The sequence below is a fragment of the Tachyglossus aculeatus genome, chromosome 4 (assembly GCF_015852505.1).
Source record: "Tachyglossus aculeatus isolate mTacAcu1 chromosome 4, mTacAcu1.pri, whole genome shotgun sequence".
NCBI lineage: Eukaryota > Metazoa > Chordata > Mammalia > Monotremata > Tachyglossidae > Tachyglossus > Tachyglossus aculeatus.
Genome location: NC_052069.1, coordinates 37026423 through 37053418, shown reverse-complemented (window position 1 = coordinate 37053418; position 26996 = coordinate 37026423). Strand labels below are relative to the sequence as shown.

At 43.5% G+C, this 26996-nt stretch overlaps 1 protein-coding gene across 1 annotated transcript in view; it reads left to right on the top strand.

Moving 5' to 3' along the window:
• Positions 1 to 2671: 2671 nt before the first annotated feature.
• LOC119927311 (uricase-like) overlaps positions 2672 to 26996 on the top strand; it is a 64808-nt gene continuing 40483 nt past the window's right edge. Inside the window, exons 1-4 of the mRNA XM_038745906.1 lie at positions 2672 to 2764; positions 18940 to 19158; positions 26556 to 26672; positions 26760 to 26838. Coding sequence (XP_038601834.1) covers positions 2735 to 2764; positions 18940 to 19158; positions 26556 to 26672; positions 26760 to 26838 — 445 coding nt within the window. The 5' untranslated portion in view covers positions 2672 to 2734. The remainder of the gene's footprint in view (positions 2765 to 18939; positions 19159 to 26555; positions 26673 to 26759; positions 26839 to 26996) is intronic.

Genomic DNA, 26996 nt, shown 5'->3' with positions numbered 1-26996 from the left:
ATGCAGCAATAAATATATAGACTATAGAGAAGAAATATATAGAAGAAAATATATAGAGAAGCAGCGTGGCTCAATGGAAAGAGCACGGGCTCTGAAGTCAGAGGTCATGGGTTCGAATCCCAGCTCTGCCACATGTCTGCTGTGCGACCTTGGGCAAGTCACTTAACTTCTCTGAGCCCCAGTTACCTCATCTGTAAAATGGGGATGATGACTGTGAGCCCCACGTGGGACAACCTGATCACCTTGTATCCCCCCTAGCGCTTCAAACAGTGCTTTGTACATAGTAAGCACTTAACAAATGCCGTTATTATTATTACTATTATTAATAAAGGGAGACAATCCCTGTCATCCCCGAGTCAGGATGTGAGCAAGAGGTCAGTGGCGAGTTCGAGGGATAGTGAGAAGGCGATACATACAGTGCATATGGATATATGATGGGTATATGATCAAATCAATCAATCAATGATATTTATTAAATGTTTACAGACCTGGGAATCAGAAGGTCAAGGGTTCTAATCCTAGCTTCGCCACTTGTCTGCTGGGTGACCTTAGGCAAGTCACTTTACTTCTCTGGGCCTCAGTTACCTCATCTCTAAAATGGGGATGGAGACTGTGAGCCCCACATGGGACAGGGACTGCGTCCAACCCGATTTCCTTGTATCCATCCCAGCGCTTAGTACAGTGCCTGGCACATAGTAAGCTCTTAACAAATACCATCAATATTTGTTATTATTAAGTACTTGGAAGAGTAGAATACAACAGAGTGTATGATGGATGTACTACAATGCACAACTAGAGGTGACCAGAAGCACAGAGGCTAAATCTGGATGATGGGTCCCATGGCTTTTTAAGTTGGACTCCATTCCCTGCTCATCCCAAATCCCTGCTGCTACTGAGAACTTCCAGACCATCAAGCGCTTAGTACAGTGCTCTGCACACAGTAAGAGCTCAATAAATATGATTGCTTGCTTGATTGATTGATTGATCTGGGAAATACATCAAATGGTGGCTTACTGGCCTCTCAGTTCCTTGAAGTTCCTCCCTCCCAGGCCCCCTCCTGCTTAAAATCCTTGCCTCCTTTCTGCCCCTTCACTCCACATAATAATAATAATAGTAATAATGGCATTTGTTAAGCGCTTACTATGTGCAAAGCACTGTTCTAAGCGCTGGGGGGGATACAAGGTGATCAGGTTGTCCCACGTGGGGCTCACAGTCATAATCCCCATTTTACAGATGAGGGAACTGAGGCTCAGAGAAGAGAAGTGACTTGCCCAAGGTCGCACTGCAGACATGTGGCGGAGTTGGGATTTGAACCCATGACCTCTGACTCCAAAGCCCGTGCTCTTTCCACTGAGCCAAGCTGCTTTTGACTCCGATGACTTAAGGCCCAGATCCATACTGGTACGGACGAAATGAATAAATATAATGAGGCGCAAGCCCAAAGATAGAACGGTGCTTTGCACATAGTAAGCGCTTAATAAATGCCATTATTATTATTATTATTATTATTATTATTATTATTATGTGATGGACTTTTGTTGCCAAAACACGTCTCTCTCCAAAAGAAAACTGCTCTCTAATTTGAGAAAAAATTGGATTGAGCTCAACGGAGAAGAAACTGTGGAACTGAGTGAAATTGAGTTTTCCTCAGATAGAACAGTGCTTTGCACATAGTAACCTCTTAATAAATGCCATTATTATTATTATTATTGTTATTATTATTATTATTATGTGATGGACTTTTGTTGCCAAAACACGTCTCTCTCCAAAAGAAAACTGCTCCCTAATTTGAGAAAAAATTGGATTGAGCTCAACGGAGAAGAAACTGTGGAACTGAGTGAAATTGAGTTTTCCTCAGATAGAACCGTGCTTTGCACATAGTAAGCGCTTAATAAATGCCATTATTATTATTATTATTATTATTATTACTATGTGATGGACTTTTGTTGCCAAAACACGTCTCTCTCCAAAAGAAAACTGCTCTCTAATTTGAGAAAAAATCGGATTGAGCTCAACGGAGAAGGAACTGTGGAACTGAGTGAAATTGAGTTTTCCTCAGATAGAACAGTGCTTTGCACATAGTAAGTGCTTAACAAATGCTATTATTATTATTATTATTATTATTATTATTATTATTATTATTATCATTATTATTATTATTATTATGTGATGGACTTTTGTTGCCAAAACACGTCTCTCTCCAAAAGAAAACTGCTCCCTAATTTGCGAAAAAATTGGATTGAGCTCAACAGAGAAGAAACTGTGGAACTGAGTGAAATTGAGTTTTCCTCGGATAGAACAGTGCTTTGCACATAGTAAGCGCTTAATAAATGCTATTATTATTATTATTATTATTATTATTATTATTATTAGTATTATCATTATGTGATGGACTTTTGTTGCCAAAACACGTCTCTCTCCAAAAGAAAACTGCTCTCTAATTTGAGAAAAAATTGGATTGAGTTCAAGGGAGAAGAAACTGTGGAACTGAGTGAAATTGAATTTTCCTCAGCAGTGTTTACACGCCCTCCTCACCTCCCTGACTCTGGCTGTTCAGCACGTAGCTTTACTTTAACGAGGAGCAGCTATCTGATTGGCCGAAGTAGAAGGCAGATAATCATACTGACCTTCCATCCTTTAATACAAATAAAAAGCAAAAATCACCAGTGTTACGAGTCTTGCCCAAGGTAGTCCTCCTCATTCCCGAAATTGAACCAGCAGGCCAACAGGAAAAATGTCCCATCACGATGACAAGCTTAAGCAGGTGAGCAGACGTGGCTACTTTGCTAGGGAAGAGACCTCTGGGTTTCCCACTGTTGGGTAGGGACTGTCTCTCTATGTTGCCAACTTGTACTTCCCAAGCGCTTAGTACAGTGCTCTGCACACAGTAAGTGCTCAATTAATACAATTGATGGATGTGTTGGATCCATTCGATTGGAAAACCACATTTAGGCAGAAGTCTGCCAAGGAGGGGAATCAAGCATGGCCTGGTGGAAAGAACACAGGCCTGGGAATCAGAGGACCTGGGTTCTAGTCCCAGCTCTGTCACTTATCTGCCATGTGTCCTTGGGCAAGTCACTTCACTTCTCTGTGCCTCAGTTTCCTCATCTGTAAAATGGAGATTCCTCTCCTCCTTCCTCTCCCCCTCCTCATCCCCCCACCTTACCTCCTTCCCTTCCCCACAGCACCTGTACATATGTATATATGTTTGTATGTACTTATTACTCTATTTATTTATTTTACTTGTACATATTTATTCTACTTATTTTATTTTGTTAATATGTTTTGTTTTGTTCTCTGTCTCCCCCCTCTAGACTGTGAGCCCGCTGTTGGGTAGGGACCGTCTCTAGATGTTGCCAACTTGTACTTCCCAAGTGCTTAGTACAGTGCTCAGCACACAGTAAGCGCTCAATAAATACGATTGAATGAATGAACGAATGAATGAATGAATGAATGAATGAATGAATGAATGAATGAATGAATGAATGCCCTTTCTCCCTCCTACATAGCCTGTGAGCCCCAAGAGGGACAGGGATTATGTCCTACCTTAATTATTTTGTATATACGCCAATGCTTACAACATTGTTTGACTGTCTCCCCCTTCTAGGCTGTGAGCCCGTTGTTGGGTCGGGACCGTCTCTATATGTTGCCGACTTGTACTTCCCAAGCGCTTAGTCCAGTGCTCTGCACACAGTAAGCGCTCAATAAATACGGTTGAATGAATGAATGAATGAAATAGTAAGCGTTCAGTAAATGCCATAATAATAACTAGGCCATTTTTCTTACATCCCTAAGCTTCCCTGCCCCCGGGGCAGGTTTGTGCCAGATCTAGGAGAAGCAGTGTGGCCTAGTGGATAGAGCCCGGGCCTGGGATTCAGCAGGACCTGGGTTCTAATCCCGGTTCTTCCATTTGTCTGCTCTGTGACCTTGGGCATGTCACTTTCCTTCTCAGTGCCTTAGTTCCCTCATCTGTAAAATGAAGATTAAGACTGTGAGCCCCATTCATTCTGTATATATATGTATATATGTTTGTATGTATTTATTACTCTATTTTACTTGTACATATTTATTCTATTTATTTTATTTTAATATGTTTTGTTTTGTTGTCTGTCTCCCCCTTCTAGACTGTGAGCCCGCTGTTGGGTAGGGACCGTCTCTACATGTTGCCAACTTGTACTTCCCAAGCGCTTAGTACAGTGCTCGGCACACAGTAAGGGCTCAATAAATACAATTGAATGAATTCGTTCATTTATTCATTCACTCGTGTTTATGGAGCGCTTACCGTGTGCCGAGCACTGTACTAAGCGCTTGGGGAAGTACAATACAGCACTAGAGAGAGACGATCCCTGCCCACAACGAGCTCACAGTCTAGAGGAGGGGAGACAGACATTCATTCATTCAATTCAATCGTATTTATTGAGCGCTTACTGTGTGCAGAGCACTGTACTAAGAGCTTGGGAAGTACAAGTTGGCAACATACATCAATACAAGTAAACAGACATCAATATAAATAAATAAAATTCAAAGTGGAACAGGGACCGTGTCCAAGCTGATTTGTTTGTAGCTACTCCAGGGCTTAGTACAGTGACTGGAGCATAGTAGGCGCTTAAGAAATAAGGTGATTATTATTTAGGGGTATCCTGACCCTTAGGGGTGCAGGTGCTGTTTGGGGTAGACCCAAAGGGACCACTCCAGACACCTTGATCTTGCCCCGTCTTCTCTCTAAGAACCGGAGGCCCCGGGCAAAGAAAGCAATTAATTCCCAGTCTGGTCCCTCCAACAAGACCAGAGGGCTACCGGATGAACCCTGGCTCTGGGCCTACCCTAGCCAGGGAAGTCTGATCCTATTCTATTTTATTCTATTTGATATATTGATTTATTCTATTTATTCTATTTGATTCTATTTGATTTTGTTAGTATGTTTGGTTTTGTTCTCTGTCTCCCCCTTTTAGCCTGTGAGCCCACTGTTGGGTAGGGACTGTCTCTACGTGTTGCCAACTTGTACTTCCCAAGCGCTTAGTACAGTGCTCTGCACACAGTAAGCGCTCAATAAATACGATTGATTGATTGATTGATTACTCTGTTTATTTATTTATTTTACTTGCACATATCTATTCTATTTATTTTATTTTGGTAGTATGTTTGGTTTTGTTCTCTGTCTCCCCCTTTTAGACTGTGAGCCCACTGTTGGGTAGGGACTGTTTCTATATGTTGCTAACTTGTACTTCCCAAGCGCTTAGTACAGTGCTCTGCACACAGTAAGCGCTCAATAAATACGATTGATTGATTGATTGATTGATTGATTGATCCCAGCCCGGATCTTCCCGGTACTCGGACTAGGGCTGGGCTGGATTGGGTCTGATTCTGACTGGGGTCTGATGAGAAGCAGTGTGGCTCAGCGGAAAGAGCCCGGGTTTGGGAGTCAGGGGCCGTGGGTTCGAGTCCCGGCTCTGCCACCTGTCAGCTGTGTGACTTTGGGCAAGCCACTTCAATCAATCAATCAATCAGTCATATTTATTGAGCACTTACTGTGTGCAGAACACTGTACTAAGCGCTTGGGAAGTACAAGTCGGCAACATCTAGAGACGGTCCCTACCCAACAGTGGGCTCACAGTCTAGAAGGGGGAGACAGAGAACAAAACCAAACATATTAACAAAAAAAAATAAATAGAATAGATATGTACAAGTAAAATAAATAAATAAATAGAGTAATAAATCTGTACAAACATATATACATATATACAGGTGCTGTGGGGAAGGGAAGGAGGTAAGGCGAGGGGATGGAGAGGGAGAGGATGGGCCTCTGTACCTCTTCTGTAAAATGGGGACTAAAACTGTGAGCCCCACATGGGACATCCTGATAACCTTGTAATCTCCCCAGCATTTTGAACGGTGCTTTGCACATAGTAAGTGCTTAATAAATGCCATCATTATTATTGTTATTACCCCAGTGCTTAGAACAGTGCTTGGCACATAGTAAGCGCTTCACAAATACCATCATTATTATTATTGTTATTGTTATTATTATTCTGGCTGTGGCGCTCGCTGGCACCAGGGTAAAACAGAGAAGCAGCATGGTCTAAGTGGATAGAGCACAGACCTGGGACCTGGATTCTAATCCTGGCTCTGCCACTTGTCTGACGGTATGATCTTGGGCAAGTCACTTTTTTTTAAACGCTTACTATGTGCAAAGCACTGTTCTAAGCGCTGGGGAGGTTACACGGTGATCAGGTTGTCCCAAGAGGGGCTCAAAGTTTTAATCCCCATTTTACAGATGAGGTAACTGAGGCCCAGAGAAGTTAAGTGACTTGCCCAAAGTCACACAGCTGATAGTTGGCGGAGCTGGGATGTGAACCCATGACCTCTGACTCCAAAGCCGCTGCTCTTTCCACTGAGCCACGCTACTTCTCTGTGTCTCAGTTCCCTCATCTGTAAAATGGGGATTAAGACTGGGAGCCCCATGTGGGATGCGGACTGTGTCGTAGGATGTAAGCTCGTTGTGGGCAGGGAATGTGTCTGCTTATTAATATATTGTATTCTCCCAAGTGCTTAGTACAGCGCTCTGTACACAGTAAACGCTCGATAAATACAATTGAATGAATGAATAATTGGATTGTAGCTTCTGCAGTGACTGGCACATAGTAAACCCTTAACAAATACCATATAAAAAAATAATGAGGACGGGGGTGTCTGGCCTTGTGTGGACTCTTATTGATTTATTTATTTTTATGCTATCTGTTAGGCGCTTACTGTAAGCCAGGCACCATACTAAGTGCTGGGGTAGATACTAGCTAAGCAGGTTGGTCTCTGTCAATATCCCCCATGGGGCTCACAGTCCTAATCCCCTTTTAACAGATGAGGTAACTGAGGCACAGAGAAGTGAAATGACTTACCCAAGGACACACAGCAGACAAGCGGCAGAGACGGGATTAGAAATCAGGTCTATGCTCTATCCACTAGGCCACTCGGCTTCTCCCTCGCATTCGCTTCCTTATATTCTAATCTCTGCCGCCCCGGGCTCTTTTCCCTCTCCTGAGTGTGGGTTGGATGGGCACGAACAACTCGTTTCTACCCTCACTAGTGGCTTTTTTCTTTTTTACGGCATTAGTGAAACACTCACTACGTGCCAGGCACTGTTCTAAGCACTGGGGTAGACAAAAAATAATAAGATTGGACACGGTTCCTGTCCCACATGGGGCTCCCCATCTTAATCCCCATTTCACAGTTGAGGAACTGAGGCCCAGAGAAGAGAAGAGATTTGCCCAAGGTTACCTACTGGCCCACCCGTCCAGCATGAGGAATATCTTTAGGTTGGTCGGTCACACAAGGAGGGCTGATTCTGAGGAACGGATTTCTTCCTGGGGTGCCAATCAATCAGTCAATCAACCAGTCCCATGAAGGAGATCATTGAAGATATGGAAATCCAGGAAATCCAGTGACGGGAAATAGCTTTGGAAAGCAAGAGAGGCAGGATGGCTCAGTGTCAAAGAGATTCTTTTTGGGTAAATCAGTGAACCCACCCGCCTTGTTATAGTAGTAGTAGTAGTGGTGGTGGTAGTAATCATCATCAATCGTATTTATTGAGCGCTTACTGTGTGCAGAGCACTGTACTAAGCGCTTGGGAAGTACAAGTTGGCAACATATAGAGACAGTCCCTACCCAACAGTGGGCTCACAGTCTAAAAGGGGAGCTCACATAATGTTATTTGTTAAGCGCTTATTATGTGCCAAGCACTTTTCTAAGCCCTGGGGCAGATACAAGGTAAGCAGTTTGTCCCATGTGGGGCTCGCACTCTCAATCATTCATTCATTCATTCATTCAATCGTATTTATTGAGCGCTTACTGTGTGCAGAGCACTGGACTAAGCGCTTGGGAAGTACAAATCAGCAACAGCTGTGAGCCTAGAAGGGGGAGACGGAAGACAAAATGAAACAAGTAGACAGGTGTCAATCCCATCAGAATAAACAGAATTATAGCTATATTCATTCAATCGTATTTATTGAGCGCTTATTGGGTGCAGAGCACTGTACTAAGCACTCAATCATATCTACTGAGTGCTTACTGTGTGCAGAGCACTGGACTAAGCGCTTGGGAAGTACAAATCAGCAACAGCTGTGAGCCTAGAAGGGGGAGACAGAAGACAAAACGAAACAAGTAGACAGGTGTCAGTCCCATCAGAATAAACAGAATTATAGCTATATTCATTCAATCGTATTTATTGAGTGCTTACTGTGTGCAGAGCACTGTACTAAGCGCTTGGGAAGTACAAATCAGCAGGAGCTGTGAGCCTAGAAGGGGGAGACAGAAGACAAAACAAAACAAGTAGATCCCATTTGATAGATGAGGTAACTGAGGCACAGAGACTATAATAATAATAATGGCATTTATTAAGCGCTTACTATGTGCAAAGCACTCTTCTAAGCGCTGCAGGGGATACAAGGTGATCAGGTTGTCCCACATGGGGCTCACAGTCTTAATCCCCATTTTACAGATGAGGTAACTGAGGCACAGAGAATGATAATAATAATAATCATGATGGCATTTATTAAGCTCTTACTATGTGCAAAGCACTGTTCTAAGCACTGGAGAGGTTCCAAGGTGATCAGGTTGTCCCTCGGGGAGCTCACAGTCTTCATCCCCATTTTACAGAGGAGGTCACTGAGGCACAGAGAAGTGAAGTGACTTGCCCAAAGCCACAGAGCTGACAACTGGCGGAGCCGGGATTTGAACCCATGACCTCTGAGTCCAAAGCCCAGGCTCTTGCCACTAGGCTGATAATAGCCATAGTAAGTGTGGTATTAGTAGTAGTTGTGATAGTATTTCTCTTTTTATTTTTGTTACGCGCTTATTATGTGCCACATACTGAACTAAGCAATGGGGTAGATACAAGATCAACAAATCCCCCATGGGACTCACAGTCTAAGTAGGAGGGAGAACGGGAATTGAATCCCAATTTTGCAGATGAGAAAACTGAGGCACAGAGAAGTCAAGTGACTTTCCCAAGGATCACACGGCGGAGAAGCGGAAGAGCCGGGATTAGGACCCAGACCCTCTGACTCCAGACTGAGCCCCTTCCTTCCTCTCCCCCTCGTCCCCCTCTCCATCCCCCCATCTTACCTCCTTCCCTTCCCCACAGCACCTGTATATATGTATATATGTTTGTACAGATTTATTACTCTATTTATTTATTTATTTATTTATTTATTTATTTTACTTGTACATATCTATTCTATTTATTTTATTTTGTTAGTATGTTTGGTTTTGTTCTCTGTCTCCCCCTTTTAGACTGTGAGCCCACTGTTGGGTAGGGACTGTCTCTATGTGTTGCCAATTTGTACTTCCCAAGCGCTTAGTACAGTGCTCTGCACAAAGTAAGCGCTCAATAAATACAATTGATGATGATGATGATGATGATGATGACTCTAAGATCTGGACTCTTTCCATTTGGCCATGCTGCTTACTGTGGGCAGAGCACTGTGCTAAGCGCTGGGAGAGACTACACAAGTGGGAATTAGACACTGTCTCTGTCCCTAGCGAGGCTCACAAACTATAAATGAAAGGGGAAAGAGGGGACCGGAGATAGATATATATGGAGAAATGAAACAAATAGCCAGTCAGTCACTCAACAGCACCGATCGAGAGCCGGCATTTTGTTATTATCAGCAGAAATGCTAAATATGAAATGTGAAGAGAGGGAGAGAAAGAGAGAAAAACAGCATGGCCCCTTCCTTCCTCTCCCCCTCGTCCCCCTCTCCATCCCCCCCATCTTACCTCCTTCCCTTCCCCACAGCACCTGTATATATGTATATATGTTTGTACATATTTATTACTCTATTTATTTATTTATTTTACTTGTACATATCTATTCTATTTATTTTATTTTGTTGGTATGTTTGGTTTTGTTCTCTGTCTCCCCCTTTTAGACTGTGAGCCCACTGTTGGGTAGGGACTGTCTCTATATGTTGCCAACTTGTACTTCCCAAGTGCTTAGTAATAATAATAATAATAATAATGGCATTTATTAAGCGCTTACTATGTGCAAAGCACTGTTCTAAGCGCTGGGGAGGTTACAAGGTGATCAGGTTGTCCCACGGGGGGGCTCACAGTCTTCATCCCCATTTGACAGATGAGGTAACTGAGGCCCAGAGAAGTGAAGTGACTTGCCCAAAGTCACACAGCTGACAATTGGCAGAGCCGGCATTTGAACCCATGACCCCTGACTCCAAAGCCCGGGCTCTTTCCAGTGTACTTTTCTTAGTACAGTGCTCTGCACACAGTAAGCGCTCAATAAATACGATTGATTGATTGATTGATTGATTAGTGGAAAGAACACGGGCTTAAGAGTCAGAGGTTGTGGCTTCTAATCCCGGCTCTGCCACTTATCTGCTGTATGATCTTGGGCAAGTCACTTCTCTGCCCTGTACCTCAGTGACCTCATCCGTAAAATGGGGATTAAGACTGTGAGCCCCACGTGGGACAACCTGATCACCTTGTTTCGGCCCCAGTGCTTAGAACAGTGCTTGGCACATAGTAAGCGCTTAACAAATGCCATCATCATCATCATCATCTGTAAAATGGGGATTGGAATTGTGAGCCCCACATGGGACAGGGATTAAGCCCAACCCAATTTGCTTGTACGCTCCCCCAATGCTCAGTACAGTGCCTCGCACATAGTGAGCCTTCCCAGACTGAGCCCCTTTTTTCCTCTCCTCCTCCCCAGCCCCCTGCCCTACCTCCTTCATTCATTCATTCAATTGTATTTATTGAGCGCTTACTGTGTGCAGAGCACTGTATTAAGCGCATGGGAAGTACAAGTCGGGAACATATAGAGATGGTCCCTACTCAATAACGGGCTCACAGTCTAGAAGGGGGAGACATCATCATCATCATCATCATCATCATCATCATCAATCGTATTTATTGAGCGCTTACTATGTGCAGAGCACTGTACTAAGCGCTTGGGAAGTACAAATTGGCAACATATAGAGACAGTCCCTACCCAACAGTGGGCTCACAGTCTAAAAGGGGGAGACAGAGAACAAAACCAAACATACTAAAAAAATAAAATAAATAGAATAGATATGACATGTAGATGAGGGCTGTGGGGTTGAGGGTGGAATGAATTTCAGGTGCCTAAAGAGCATAGATCCTTTACTGCATGGTTGAAGCTGTTGCTTCTCGGGACCCTTAAAATATTTATTTGTTGCTCCTTGCTTAAAGCCTCTATATAATAATAATAATGGTGGCATTTGCTAAGCGCTTACTATGTGCCAAGCACTGTTCTACGCACTGAGGAAGATACAAGGTGATCAGGTTGTCCCACATGGGGCTCACAGTCTTCATCCCCATTTTACAGAGGAGGGAACTGAGGCACAGAGAAGTGAAGTGACTTGCCCAAGGTCACACAGCAGACAAGTGGCGGAGCCGGAATTTGAACCCATGACCTCTGACTCCAAAGCCCGGGCTCTTTCCATTGAGCCACGCTGCTTCTCTGAATGATTCTGAATGATGCATTCATTCATTCAATCGTATTTATTGAGCGCTTACTGTGTGCAGAGCACTGGACTAAGCGCTTGGGAAGTCCAAGTCGGCTGCATATAGAGACGGTCCCTACCTAACAACGGGCTCACGGTTTAGAAGGGGGAGACAGACAACAAAACAAAACATGTAGACAGGTGTCAAAATCGTCAGAACAAATTGAATAATTCTATTTGTTCTGACGATTTTGACACCCGTGACTGAATAATTCTATTTGTTCTGACAATTTTGACACCTGTGACTGAGTAATTCTGTCACGAGGTTGTGGACTGGAAAGTGGCGGAGACAACTGAGCCTACGAGAAGGGCGGTTTTCATTCATTCATTCAATCGTATTTATTAAGCGCTTACTGTGTGCAGAGCACTGTACTGAGCGCTTGGGAAGTACAAATCGGCAAGATATAAAGACGGTCCCTACCCAACAACGGGCTCACAGTTTAGAAGGGCCATGCATATATGCCAGTATCCCGTAACCAAAGCAATCGTGCATATAACTGGAAAAGAATTAAAACCATCTTAATTTAATGGCTTCTGCAGTGATAAACAGTTTAGCTGAATCACAGGGACAGACGTCTTAAAAATAATTTGAGAGCATTTGGAATTTTCAGTTTCAGTCGATTCTCAGATCACCGATCATCATCATCATCATCAATTGTATTTATTGAGCGCTTACTGTGTGCAGAGCACTGTACTAAGCGCTTGGGAAGTACAAATTGGCAACATATAGAGACGGTCCCTACCCAACAGTGGGCTTACGGTCTAAAAGGGGGAGACAGAGAACAAAACCAAACATACTAACAAAATAAAATAAATAGAATAGATATGTACAAGTAAAATAAATAAATAAATAGAGTAATAAATATGTACAAACATATATACATATATACAGGTGCTGTGGGGAAGGGAAGGAGGTAAGATGGGGGATGGAGAGGGGGACGAGGGGGAGAGCAAAAGGTGAACTGCCCTTTAAAAATGGCTTTAAATGAAGCACAGAGATAACCAAGAGCGAGAATTCCAGCAGCGACTCAAAACCATACAGAACTAGTTCGAAAGAAACAGCCGTCGGCCAGTACGAATAATCTGAGGTGCGAAGCCAAAAATAAAATCTAAAAGTTTAAAACGTCCCATAAACAAAGATAAACATACATTATATCTTAAGTGAAAATGCCTGCTAGTAACATAGACGAGTGCGAGCTGTTGCTCGAACTTACGGGTGAGGTTTTGATTCTGTTGGCGGAAAACATCCAGAAGTTCTCAGCTATTCCAATGGAGGTGGGCTTTCAGGCGGATTTAAGAACAGTGGCTCCAGGAACATTAGCTCCAGGAGGCCTATTCTATTTATTTTCTTAATGATTCATTCATTTAATCATATTTATTGAGCGCTTACTGTGTGCACAGCACTGTACGAAGCTCTTGGGAAGTACAAGTTGGCAACATATAGAGACGGTCCCTACCCAACAATGGGCTCATAGTCTAGATGTGCATCTAGCTTTATTTCTATTTATTCCGATGACTTGACACCTGTCCGCATGTTTTGTCTTGTTGTCTGTCCAGGCAAGCTAACCAGTGTACAGTAATGTCATTATTTTGTTACTGCATTTCTTGGGAAATCCAGGGAATGTCATTATTTTGTTACTGCGTTTCTTGGGAAATCCGGGGAATATAGTAGTGTGTGATGGGCAGGGATTGTGTCTCCATAGCGTATCCCTGTGCCTTGGTCTTGTCTCTCTTTCACAGCCAACTCCTTACTCATATCCACCCTTTGGCCTAGCGCTCCCTTCCCCTTCCTATCTCCCCATCGTCAAATCCTTACTAAAATCATGTCTCCTCCAGGAAGGCTTCTTTGACTAACCTCTCATCTCTCCCCCGACCCCCCATCGTTCTCCCTCCCTTCTGCATCCTCTATACAATTGGGTCTATACCACTTAAGCACTTTGATATTCAGCCCACCCCAGCCCCCCCATCCTTTATGCACAAATAATGATAATAATAATGATAAGAATTAATATTGTGGGGTTGGACACAGTCCCTGTCCCACAAAGGGCTCACAGTCTTAATCCCCATTTTATAGATGAAGTAACAGGCCCAGAGAAGTTAATTGACTTGCCCAAGTATGTTTGGTTTTGTCTCCCCCTTTTAGACTGTGAGCCCACTGTTGGGTAGGGACTGTCTCTATATGTTGCCAATTTGTACTTCCCAAGCGCTTAGTACAGTGCTCTGCACACAGTAAGCGCTCAATAAATACGATTGATGATGATTGAGGGCTTACTGCGTGCAGAGCACTGTACTAAGCGCTTGGGAAGTCCAAGTCGGCAACATATAGAGACGGTCCCTACCCAACAGCGGGTTCACAGTCTAAAATTACAGAACAGGCAAATGGCAGAGTCAGAATTAGAACACAGGTCCTTCTGCTGCTTAGAGAAGCAGCGTGGCTCAGTGGAAAGAGCCCGGGCTTTAGAGTCGGAGGTCATGGGTTCAAATCGCGGCTCTGCCAATTGTCAGCTGCGTGACTTTGGGCAAGTCACTGAACTTCTCTGGGCCTCAGTTCCCTCATCTGTAAAATGGGGATTAAGACTGTGAGCCCCCCGTGGGACAACCTATCACCTTGTAACCTCCCCAGCGCTTAGAACAGTGCTTTGCACATAGTAAGTGCTTAATAAATGCCATTATTATTATTATTCTGGTTCCCAGGCCCGTGCTCTAGCCACTATACTATATCCTTCTAATTTATGGCTTCAACTATCTGGAATTTATTTTAATGTCCAACTTGAGTGAAAGTCACATGAGGGCCGGCAGCATATTGTATTCTCCCAAGTATTTGGTAACCGTTGCTCTGCATACAGTAAGAGCTCAGTAAATACCTCTGATTGACTGAAGAGAGGAGCGTTTTAGGGAGTGGAGCTATCTAAAGATTCATGACTTTAAGAAGAATATCGGGAATAATTCATCTGAAATGGGCTTGGAGCCTAACAGCAGTTAAATCAAAATATTTTCCAAGGACTTTTTGGCATCGGAATAAATGTCAGTCTCTTTTTGTTTTTCAAACAGAAGTTTTTCCTCAGTGGATTTCTTTTGGCCGGATTTTCTTTCCCTGACCTTACTCCTGTATCCACCATTCTCTGCTACTTCCTCCACATTGTTCCTGTGTACCGTGAACTGCTTTCGGCGAGAAGAGAATTTAAAAAAGCAGTTCCCCTTCCCTCTGTGCTTCTTTCTGTTTTTCTCACCATGGGCAATGCAGGAAGCAAAATGGGAGTAATTGAATACCTGGGTCTGCCTGTCCTTTTGAAATGCACTGCTGGGAATCCAACAAGCCAGGCTTCCTCAGTTACATAATTCTGCAGAGTAGTGCCTGTCTGCATCTTAAAATACACTGGAGTATTTTATTTGAAAAAAAAAAATATCGATGGAGTCATGATTTTCACATATATTCTATCTCAGAGAATCTCTTCCCAAGGTAACTTTAAATTGGCTTTATTTTAATCAGTCTCTTCCCTTGGTTCCTCTCCTGCACTGGAGTATAGCAAAATGACATGTCCTAACTTGGCTGTGGTAATATCCTCTGATTTTGCATTCTGTAGATCTTGGGTAATTGCCAAGTACAGGTAGGGGCTCCTTCACTCAACCTCTAATTAATGTAACTGTTGATTACATGATTAAGATCAACGAAAATAATGGCTCCATCTCCCTATATTTGATTAGAATGTTTCAGTAGTCTAGGGAAAAGAGGGAAAAGAGGGAAAAGAGGAGGGGAAAAGAGGAGGGGAAAGTTACTGTTACACTGTTACACTGTAGTATACATTCAATTATCCACAATTCTCGAGATCAAAGTCAATCTGGATACTTGGCATATTTGAGTTTTTCTCTCATAGAAAATCAAAATAGCTGCATTTCATTCATTCATTCATTCATTCAATCGTATTTCTAGACTGTCTCTATATGTTGCCAATTTGTACTTCCCAAGTGCTTAGTACAGTGTTCTGCACACAGTAAGCGCTCAATAAATACGATTGAATGAATGAATGAATGTACTATGTGCCAAGCACTGAGGTAGATATAAGGTAATCAGATATCAGTCTTTTAGACTGTGAGCCCACTGTTGGGTAGGGACTGTCTCTATATGTTGCCAATTTGTACTTCCCAAGCGCTTAGTACAGTGCTCTGCACATAGTAAGCGCTCTATAAATACGATTGATGATGATGATGATGATGATGATTGAGTGCTTACTGTGTGCAGAGCACTGTACTAAGCACTTGGGACGTACAAGTTGATAGAGACGGTCCTATCCAACAGTGGGCTCACAGTCTAGAAGGGGGAGACAGAGAATGAAACAAAACATGCTAACAAAATAAAATAAATATGTACAAATAAAATAAATAAATAGAGTAATAAATACATACAAACATATATACATATATACAGGTGCTGTGGGAACGGGAAGGAGGTAAGGTGGGGGGATGGAGAGGGGGAGGAGGGGGAGAGTTACTATGTCACTCAAAAAAAGAAGGTGGCAAATTAAAGGATTGGAAAGATAAAGAGACAACTTTTCTGCATGGGCTTGAGAGTCAGAGGACCTGGGTTCTAATCCTGACCCTGCCATTTGTCTGCTGGGTGATCTAGGGCATGTCACTTATCTTCTCAGCGTCTCAGTTTCCTCCACTGCAAAATGGGGATTAGATTGTGAGCCACGTGTAGGACAGGGAATGTGTTAGACCTGATTACTTATATTTGCCCCAGCACTTAGAGAGCAGCTCTTAACAAAGTAAGCGTAGTAAGTAATAATAATAATAATAATGCTGGTATTTGTTAAGCGCTTACTATGTGCCAAGCACTGTTCTAAGGTGAGCCCGCTGTTGGGTAGGGACCGTCTCTATATGTTTCCAACTTGTACTTCCCAAGCGCTTAGTACAGTGCTCTGCACACAGTAAGCGCTCAATAAATACGACTGAATGAATGAATGAATGTACTATGTGCCAAGCACTGAGGTAGATATAAGGTAATCAGATATCAGGTGTCCCACATGGGGCTCACAGCCTTCATCCCCATTTTCCAGATGAGGTCGCTGAGGCCCAGAGAAGTGAAGTGACTTGCCCAAGGTCATACAGCTGACAAGTGGCAGAGCCGGGATTCGAACCCATGATCTCTGACTCTCAAGCCCGGGCTCTTCCCACTGAGTGCTTAACTTAGTATATAGTAAGTGCCTGTTCACTTTATTTGGAGATGAATTCTGTATAATAATAGTAATAATAATTATGGCATTTATTAAACACTTACTATGTGCCAGGCACTGTTCTAAGCACTGGGGTAGATACAAGATAATCGGGTTGGACCCAGTCCCTGTCCCACAAAGGGCTCACAGTCTTAATCCCATTTTACAGATGAGGGAACTGAGGCCCGGAGAAGTGAAGTGACTTGCCCAAGGTCACACAGCTGATAAGTGGCGGAGCCGGGATTTGAACCCATGACCTTTTCACTCCCAGGCCTGTGCCGTAGCCACTAGACCGTGCTGCTTGTATTATGCCTTATAGTATCTACTTTAGGTCAGCACTGAGGTCACTTTGACATGCTTTATTTTCATCACCGTGTCACTTACTACTTATCACTTACTGTAACTCCTGTTTCAATGATTTGAATAATAATGATTAATTGCGGTCTTTGTTAAGCGCTTACTGGATAATCAGGTTGGACACGGTCCCCGTCCCACAAGAGGCTCACAGTCTAAGTAGGAGGTGGGGAAGGGGAAGTGCAACCCCATTCTACAGATAAGGAAGCTGAGGCCCTGAGAAGTGAAGTGACTTACTTAGCTCTCTTCCTTGGCTCTCCTCCTCCCTTCAAGGCCCTGCTGAGAGCTCACCTCCTCCAGGAGGCCTTCCCAGACTGAGCCCCTTCCTTCCTCTCCCCCTCGTCCCCCTCTCCATCCCCCCCTCTTACCTCCTTCCCTTCTCCACAGCACCTGTATATACGTATATATGTTTGTACAGATTTATTACTCTATTTATTTATTTTACTTGTACATATCTATTCTATTTATTTTATTTTGTTAGTATGTTTGGTTTTGTTCTCTGTCTCCCCCTTTTAGACTGTGAGCCCAATGTTGGGTAGGGACTGTCTCTATATGTTGCCAATTTGTACTTCCAAAGTGCTTAGTACAGTGCTCTGCACATAGTAAGCGCTCAATAAATACGATTGATGATGATGACTTACTTTCCCAAGAGCCCCCAGCAGACAAGTGACCTGAGAAGCAGTGAAGCCTAGTGGATAAAGCATGGGCCTGGGATCCAGAGGACCTGGGTTCTTATCCTGACTCTACCACTTACCAGATGTATGACCTTGGAGAAGTCATTTAACCTCTCTGGGCCTCAGTTTCCTCATCTGCAAAATGGGGATCCAATACCAGTTCTCTCTCCTGCTTAGACCGTGGGACCATATGTTCCCTCAGGTCCACGTGAGACCTATATTATCTATATTATCTATATTACCATATTATCTTACATCTACCCTAGTGCTTAGTATGTTGCTTTGTATTTAGTAAGTTATCATTATTATTATTATTATAATTCTATTTGTTCTGATGATTTTGACACTTGTCTGCATGTTTTGTTTTGTTGTCTGTCTCCCCCTTCTAGACTGTGAGCCCGGTGTTGGGTAGGGACCGTCTGTAGATGTTGCCAACTTGGACTTCCCAAGCGTTTAGTACAGTGCTCTGCACACAGTAAGCGCTCAATAAATACGATTGAATGAATGAATGAATAAACGCCCAACAGGCCCCTTCTCCCCAGGGAGATATCACCTGTCTACATGTTATGGTTTTTTTTGTTGTCTGTCTCCCCCTTCTAGACTGTGAGCCCGTTTTTGGGTAGGGGCCGTCTCTATATGTCGCCTACTTGTCCTTCCCAAGCGCTTAGTACATTGCTCTGCACACAGGAAGCGCTCAATAAATAAGAATCAATGAATGAATGAGAAATTTGATTCCGTTCACCCCCATTTCCTTTCTTCATCCCAGATTGAGAAGCAGCGTGGCTCAGTGGAAAGAGCCCGGGCTTTGGAGTCAGAGGTCGTGGGTTCAAATCCCGGATCCGCCAATTGTCAACCGTGTGACTTTGGGCAAGTCGCTTCACTTCTCTGGGCCTCAGTTACCTCATCTGTAAAACAGGGAGGGAGACTGTGAGCCCCCCGTGGGACAACCTGATCACCTTGTAACCTCCTCAGTGCTTAGAACAGCGCTTTGCACATAGTAAACGCTTGATAAATGCCATTATTATTATTATTATTGGGACGCACATCTATCACCACACCCTCATGGAGGGCCAGAGTCTCATCTTTCGTTGCTGGTAGACAATCTGGCCCAGAGCTTCCGTTTTTTTGTCTAAACCCGCTAAACCACCCTTGTTTTTATTTCAGCTTGATGATGTGGAATTTGTCTGCACTGGCTATGGAAAGGACATGGTCAAGGTACTCCAAATCCAACGAGACGGCAGGTTCCACACCATCAAAGAAATGGCGGTGTCAGTACAACTCACGCTGAATTCCAAGAAAGATTATCTCCACGGAGACAATTCGGACATCATCCCCACGGACACCATAAAGAACACAGTCCACGTCTTAGCAAAATTCAAAGGGGTATGTACAGCAGCGTGGCTCAATGGAAAGAGCCCGGGCTTTGGGGTCAGAGGTCACGGGTTCAAATCCCGGCTCCGCCGATTGTCAGCTGGGTGACCTTGGGCAAGTCACTTCACTTCTCTGTGCCTCAGTTCCCTCATCTGTAAAATGGGGATTAAGCCTGTGAGCCCCACGTGGGACAACCTGATTACCTTGTATCCTCCCCAGTGCTTACAATGGTGCTTTGCACATAGTAAGCGCTGAATAAAATGCCATTATTATTATTATTTAGCCACTCTGCCCTTCAAGTCCCTTGAAGTTGGATGCAGCACCCGCTGACTGACATTTCATTCGGGGTTCTCTTCGCTGCTCTGAACAAATAAGTATTTTCTCCCTTCCTATCATGCCTTGTCATGCCCTCAAAAATCCCTGATTCTAGAAAACCTTTCGAGGAAAGAAGCATGCACTATTGGAACCCGTAGGGCCTCTTCAAAGGGAATTCATTCATTCATTCATTCAATCGCATTTGCTGAGCGCTTACTGTGTGCAGAGCACTGTACTAAGCACTTGGGAAGTACAAGTTGGCAACATATAGAGATGGTCCCTACCCAACAGTGGGCCCACAGTCTAGAAGGGAATAGAGAAAAACCGTAAGCTGAACTATCAGGGGAATCCTGGAAAAATAAACCTTACCGGACACTGATTCATTCATTCATTCATTCGATCGTATTTATTGAGCACTTACTGTGTGCAGAACACTGGACTAAGCGCTTGGGAAGTACAAGTTGGCAACATAGAGAGACGGTCCCTACCCAACAGCGGGCTCACAGTCTAGAAGGGGGAGACAGACAACAAAACAAAACATGCGGACAGGTGTCAAGTCATTAGAAGAAATAGAATTAAAGCTAAATTCATTCATTCATTCAATCGTATTTATTGAGCACTTACTGTGTACAGAGCGCTGTACTAGGTGCTTGGGAAGTACAAGTTGGTGACGTAGAGAGACGGTCCCTACCCAACAACGGGCTTACAGTCTAGAAGGGGCAGACAGACAACAAAACAAAACACGCAGACAGGGGTCAAGTCATCAGAACAAATAGAATTAAAGCTAAATTCATTCATTCATTCAATCGTATTTATTGAGCACTTACTGTGTGCAGAGCACTGTACTAAGCGCTTGGGAAGTACAGTTGGCGACATAGAGAGACGGTCCCTACGCAACAATGGGCTCACAGTCTAGAAGGGGGAGACAGACAACAAAACAAAATATGCGGACAGGTGTCATCAGAAGAAATAGAATTAAAGCTAAATTCATTCATTCATTCAATCGTATTAATTGAGCGCTTACTGTGTGCAGAGCGCTGTACTAAGCACTTGGGAAGTACAACTCGGCGGCATATAGAGACGGTCCCTACGCAACAGTGGAACTCACATCAGTAACAAAATAAATAGAATAGTAAATATGTACAAGTAAAATAAATAGAGTAGTGCTACAGTACTCCGGATTGGGTTTCCCGGGGGAAGTTTGGAAGGGTCCACGATGGGGGTGTGATTTGCTCGAGAGACATTTTGTTGGCTTATTCATTCAATTGTATTTATTGAGCGCTTACTGTGTGCAGAGCACTGTACTATGAATTTTACTGGTCATCCTACCCCTCTCCCCCTGTCTCTCTCCCCATCCCCCCCACCTTACCTCCTTCCCCTCCTCACAGCACCTATATATATGTATATGTTTGTATGAATTTATTACTCTATTTATTTATTTATTTATTTAATTTGTGCATATTCATTCTATTGATTTTATTTTGTTAATATGCTTTGTTTTGTTCTCTGTCTCCACTTTCTAGACTGTGAGCCCACTGTTGGGTAGGGACCGTCTCTGTATGTTGCCAACTTGCGCTTGCCAAGCGCTTAATACAGTGCTCTGCACGCAGTAAGCGCTCAATAAATACGATTGAATTAATGAATGAGCAACAAAATAAATAGAAAAGTAAATATGTACAAGTAAAATAAATAGAGTAATGCTACGGTACTCTGGATTGGGTTTCCCGGGGGAAGTTTGGAAGGGTCCACGATGGTTGGCTTTTGCGCTTAGAACAGTGCTTCACACATAGTAAGTGCTTAATAACTGGCTCAGTGGGAAGAGCCCGGGCTTTGGAGTCAGAGGTCATGGGTTCAAATCCCAGCTCCGCCACTTGTCAGCTGTGTGACTTTGGGCAAGTCACTTCACTTCTCTGTGCCTCAGTTCCCTCATCTGTAAAATGGGGATGAAGACTGTGAGCCCCCCATGGGACAACCTGATCACCTTGTAACCTCCCCAGCGCTTAGAACAGTGCTTCACTCATAGTACGCGCTTAATAAATGCCATTATTATTATTATTATTATTATGAATTTTACTGGTTGTCCTACCCACCTACCACTCTCAAAGCGAGGAGGTTGAACTACAGCCGAAAATAGCCCCACTTCCCCGTGGTGGTCATGTGATGTGACCTGACGCTGGCCTGATAATAATTATAATGTTGGTATTTGTTAAGCACTTACTATGTGCCAAGCACTGTTCTAAGCACTGGGGTAGATACGAGGTCATCAGGTTGTCCCACCTGGGGCTCCCATTCTTCCCCCTCATTTTCCCGATGAGGCAACTGAGGCCCAGAGAAGTGAAGCGACTTGCCCAAAGTCACACAGCTAAGTGGCGGAGCCGGGATTAGAACCCATGGCCTCTGATGCCCAAGGCCCTGCTCTTTCCACTAAGAGAAGCAGCGTGGCTCAGTGGAAAGAACCTGGGCTTTGGAGTCAGAGCTCATGGGTTCAAATCCCAGCTCCGCCAATTGTCAGCTGTGTGACTTTGGGCAAGTCACTTCACTTCTCTGTGCCTCAGTCCCCTCATCTGTAAAATGAGGATTAAGACTGTGAGCCCCGCATGGGATAACCTGATCACCTTGTAACCTCCCCAGCACTTTGAATGGTGCTTTGCACCTAGTAAGCGCTTAATCAATCAATCAATCATATTTATTGAGCGCTTACTGTGTGCAGAGCACTGTACTAAGCGCTTGGGAAGTACAAGTTGGCAACATATAGAGACAGTCCCTACCCAACAGTGGGCTCACAGGTCCCCTCAGCCCCCGCCAGCGGGGATCATCCATCCACACTTCAATTTTGGAGGGACGACGAGGACAAAAAGAAAATATCACCAGAGAAAATAATCATCATAAACATGACCACACAACAAAGGAGAGTCTTTTTGTGTGCAAAATAATAATAATGCTAATTGGGTCGTTTGTTAAGAGCTTACTATGTGCCGAGCACTGTTCTAAGCACTGGGGTAGAGATAAGGTGATCACATGGGGCTCACAATCTTGATCCGCATTTTACAGATGAGGAAACTGAGGTCAGAGAAAGTGAAGAGACATGTCCAGGGTCACACAGCAGATATAATAATGATAATAATAATAATAATAATAATGTCATTTGTTAAGCGCTTACTATGTGCAAAGCACTGTTCTAAGCGCTGGGGTAGAGATAAGGTCATCACAAGGTGCTCACAATCTTAATCACCATTTTACAGATGAGGAAACTGAGGTCAGAGAAAGTGAAGAGACATGTCCAGGGTCACACAGCAGATATAATAATAATAATAATAATAATAATAATAATAATAATAATAATAATAATAATAATAGCATTTGTTAAGCACTTACTATGTGCAAAGCACTGTTCTAAGCGCTGGGGGGATACAAGGTGATCAGGTTGTCCCTTGGGGGGGCTCACAGTCTTAATTCCCATTTTACAGATGAGGTCACTGAGGCTCAGAGAAGTTAAGTGACTTGCCCAAGGTCACACAGCAGACAGGTGGGGGAGCCGGGATTCAAACCCATGACCTCTGACTCCAAAGCCCTTGCTCTTTCCATTGAGCCATGCTCAAATAACAGTATTTGTTATTACACAGCACCTGTATATATGTATATATGTTTGTACGTATTTATTACTCTATTTATTTTACTCGTACATATCTATTCTATTTATTTTATTTTGTTAATATGTTTGGTTTTGTTCTCTGTCTCCCCCTTCTAGACTGTGAGCCCACTGTTGGGTAGGGACCGTCTCTGTATGTTGCCAACTTGTACTTCCCAAGCGCTTAGTACAGTGCTCTGCACACAGTAAGCACTCAATAAATACGATTGATTGATTGACTGACTGATCAGGTTGTCCCACGGGGGACTCACAGTCTTTAATCCCCGTTTTCCAGATGAGGTAACCGAGGCCCAGAGAAGTGAAGTGACTTGCCCAAAGTCACACAGCTGACAATTGGCGGAGCCGGGATTTGAACCCGTGACCTCTGACTCCAAAGCCCGGGCTCCTACTTACCTATTTTTTTATGGTCTTTGTTTAAGCGCTTACTGTGTGTCAAGCGTTGTTCTAAGCGCTGGGATAGATACAAGTTTATCAGGTAGGACACTGTCCATCGGTGTCTGGATCTGATCTGGAGGGAGAACAGGTATCGAATCCCCATTTTACAGGTGAGATAATGGAGGCACAGAGAAGTTAAGTCACTTGCCTAAGGTCACAGGGCAAGCATTTGGCAGGGTGGGATTAGAACCCAAGTCCTCTGACTCCCAAGCCCCTGGTCTTTCTCTCCCACCTCACCACAGCTCGTACTCTACTTCCTGTCACGATAACGACTCACTGTACTTCACACTCTGAGAGATGGCCGAGGGCCCTGTCAGTCAGTCAGTCATATTTACTGAGCGCTTACTGTGTGCGGAGCACTGCATTAAGCGCTTGGGAGCATACAATATAACAATAATAATAATAATGATGATGGTATTTGTTAAGCACTTACTATGTGCGAATCAATCAATCAATCAATCAATCAATCGTATTTATTGAGCGCTTACTATGTGCAGAGCACTGTACTAAGCGCTTGGGAAGTACAAATTGGCAACACATAGAGACAGTCCCTACCCAACAGTGGGCTCACAGTCTAAAAGGGGGAGACAGAGAACAAAACCAAACATACCAACAAAATAAAATAAATAGGATAGATATGTACAAGTAAAATAAATAAATAAATAAATAGAGTAATAAATATGTACAACCATATATACATATACACAGGTGCTGTGGGGAAGGGAAGGAGGTAGGATGGGGGGATGGAGAGGGGGAAGAGGGGGAGAGGAAGGAAAGAGCTCAGTCTGGGAAGGCCTCCAAACCAAACCATGTTTGGTTTTGTTCTCTGTCTCCCCCTTTTAGACTGTGAGCCCACTGTTGGGTAGGGACCGTCTCTATATGTTGCCGACTTGGACTTCCCAAGCGCTTAGTCCAGTGCGAAGCACTGCTCTAAGCACTGGGGGGGACACCAGGTGGTCAGGTTGTCCCACGTGGGGCTCACAGTCTTCATCCCCATTTTACAGATGAGGGAACTGAGGCACAGAGAATAATAATAATAATAATGATGGCATTTGTTAAGCGCTTACTATGTGCAGAGCACTGTTCTAAGCGCTGAGCACTGTTCTAAGCGCTGTTAAGTGGCTCAGTGGGAAAGAGCCCGGGCTTTGGAGTCAGAGGTCATGGGTTCAAATCCCGGCTCCGCCAATTGTCAGCTGTGTGACTTTGGGCAAGTCACTTCACTTCTCTGGGCCTCAGTGACCTCATCTGTAAAATGGGGATTAAAACTGTGAGCCCCCCGTGGGACAACCTGATCACCTTGTAACCTCCCCAGCGCTTAGAACAGTGCTTTGCACATAGTAAGCACTTAATAAATGCCATCGTTATTATTATTATTAATAATAACAATACTATTATTATTATTATCCCCCTCATCCCCCTCTCCACCCCCCCATCTTACCTCCTTCCCTTCCCCACAGCACCTGTATGTACGTATATACGTTTGTAGATATTTATTACTCTATTTATTTATTTATTCATTTATTTTACTTGTACATATCTATTCTATTTATTTTATTTTGTTAGTATGTTTGGTTTTGTTCTCTGTCTCCCCCTTTTAGACTGTGAGCCCACTGTTGGGTAGGGACCGTCTCTATATGTTGCCGACTTGTACTTCCCAAGCGCTGAGTCCAGTGCTCTGCACACAGTAAGCGCTCAATAAATACGATTGAATGAATGAATAAACAGACACATTCCCTGCCCACAATGAGCTAATGGTCTAGAGGGAGAGACGGACATTAATATGAGGTCACCTATTTATTTATTTATTTATTTATTTATTTTACTTGTACATATCTATTCTATTTTATTTTGTTAGTATGTTTGGTTTTGTTCTCTGTCTCCGACTGTGAGCCCACTGTTGGGTAGGGACCGTCTCTAGATGTTGCCGACTTGTACTTCCCAAGCGCTTAGTCCAGTGCTCTGCACACAGTAAGCGCTCAATAAATACGATTGAATGAATGAATAAACAGACACATTCCCTGCCCACAATGAGCTAAGGGTCTAGAGGGAGAGACGGACATTAATATGAGGTCACCTATTTATTTATTTATTTATTTATTTATTTTACTTGTACCTATCTATTCTATTTATTTTATTTTGTTAGTATGTTTGGTTTTGTTCTCTGTCTCCCCCTTTTAGACTGTGAGCCCACTGTTGGGTAGGGACCGCCTCTAGATGTTGCCGACTTGTACTTCCCAAGCGCTTAGTCCAGTGCTGTGCACACAGTAAGCGCTCAATAAATACGATTGAATGAATGAATAACCAGACACATTCCCTGCCCACAATGAGCTAACGGTCTAGAGGGAGAGACGGACATTAATATGAGGTCACCTATTTATTTATTTATTTATTTATTTTACTTGTACATATCTATTCCATTTATTTTATTTTGTTAGTATGTTTGGTTTTGTTCTCTGTCCCCCCCTTTTAGACTGTGAGCCCACTGTTGGGTAGGGACCGTCTCTATATGTTGCCGACTTGTACTTCCCAAGCGCTTAGTCCGGTGCTCTGCACACAGTAAGCGCTCAATAAATACGATTGAATGAATGAATAACCAGACACATTCCCTGCCCACAATGAGCTAACGGTCTAGAGGGAGAGATGGACATTAATATGAGGTCACCTATTCATTTATTTATTTATTTATTTATTCATTTATTTATTTATTTATTTATTTTACTTGTACATATCTATTCTATTTATTTTATTTTGTTAGTATGTTTGGTTTTGTTCTCTGTCTCCCCGTTTTAGACTGTGAGCCCAATGTTGGGTAGGGACTGTCTCTATATGTTGCCAATTTGTACTTCCCAAGCGCTTAGTCCAGTGCTCTGCACATAGTAAGCGCTCAATAAATACAATTGATGATGATGATGATGATAAAGTATTGCCAGTCAAGACAAACAACAGTGCGGGAACCTGCGGGGATAAAGTGTCTAGCGGTTCATGGTTGTCATCAACTTTGCCTTCGCAGATCAAAACGATAGAAATGTTTGCCATGGACATCTGTGAGCACTTCATCTCTTCATTTTCACACGTCACCAGAGCCAGGGTGTACATCGAGGAGGCCCCTTGGCAGCGTTTCGAGAAGGTAGGGGGGAAACTTAAACTTCCAGAATCACGGAGGAAAAACGGGAACGGGTCTGAATTTCACCTGAACCGTTTTCCTTGCTTTCAGAACGGGGTCCAACACGTCCACGCATTCATTTACAGCCCCACTGGGATTCATTTCTGTGAAGTCGAGCGGTTCAGGAACGGTGAGAAAATAATGTTTCCCTTTTGTTGGTTAAAGAGATGGACATCATTTAGCCGTTTCCGAGGGGGAGACGTATTCACCACCACCTTCACCAGCACCAAACCGGGATGATGAAGAAGTGCACGGGTGGGGGATAATAATAATAATGGCATTTGTTAA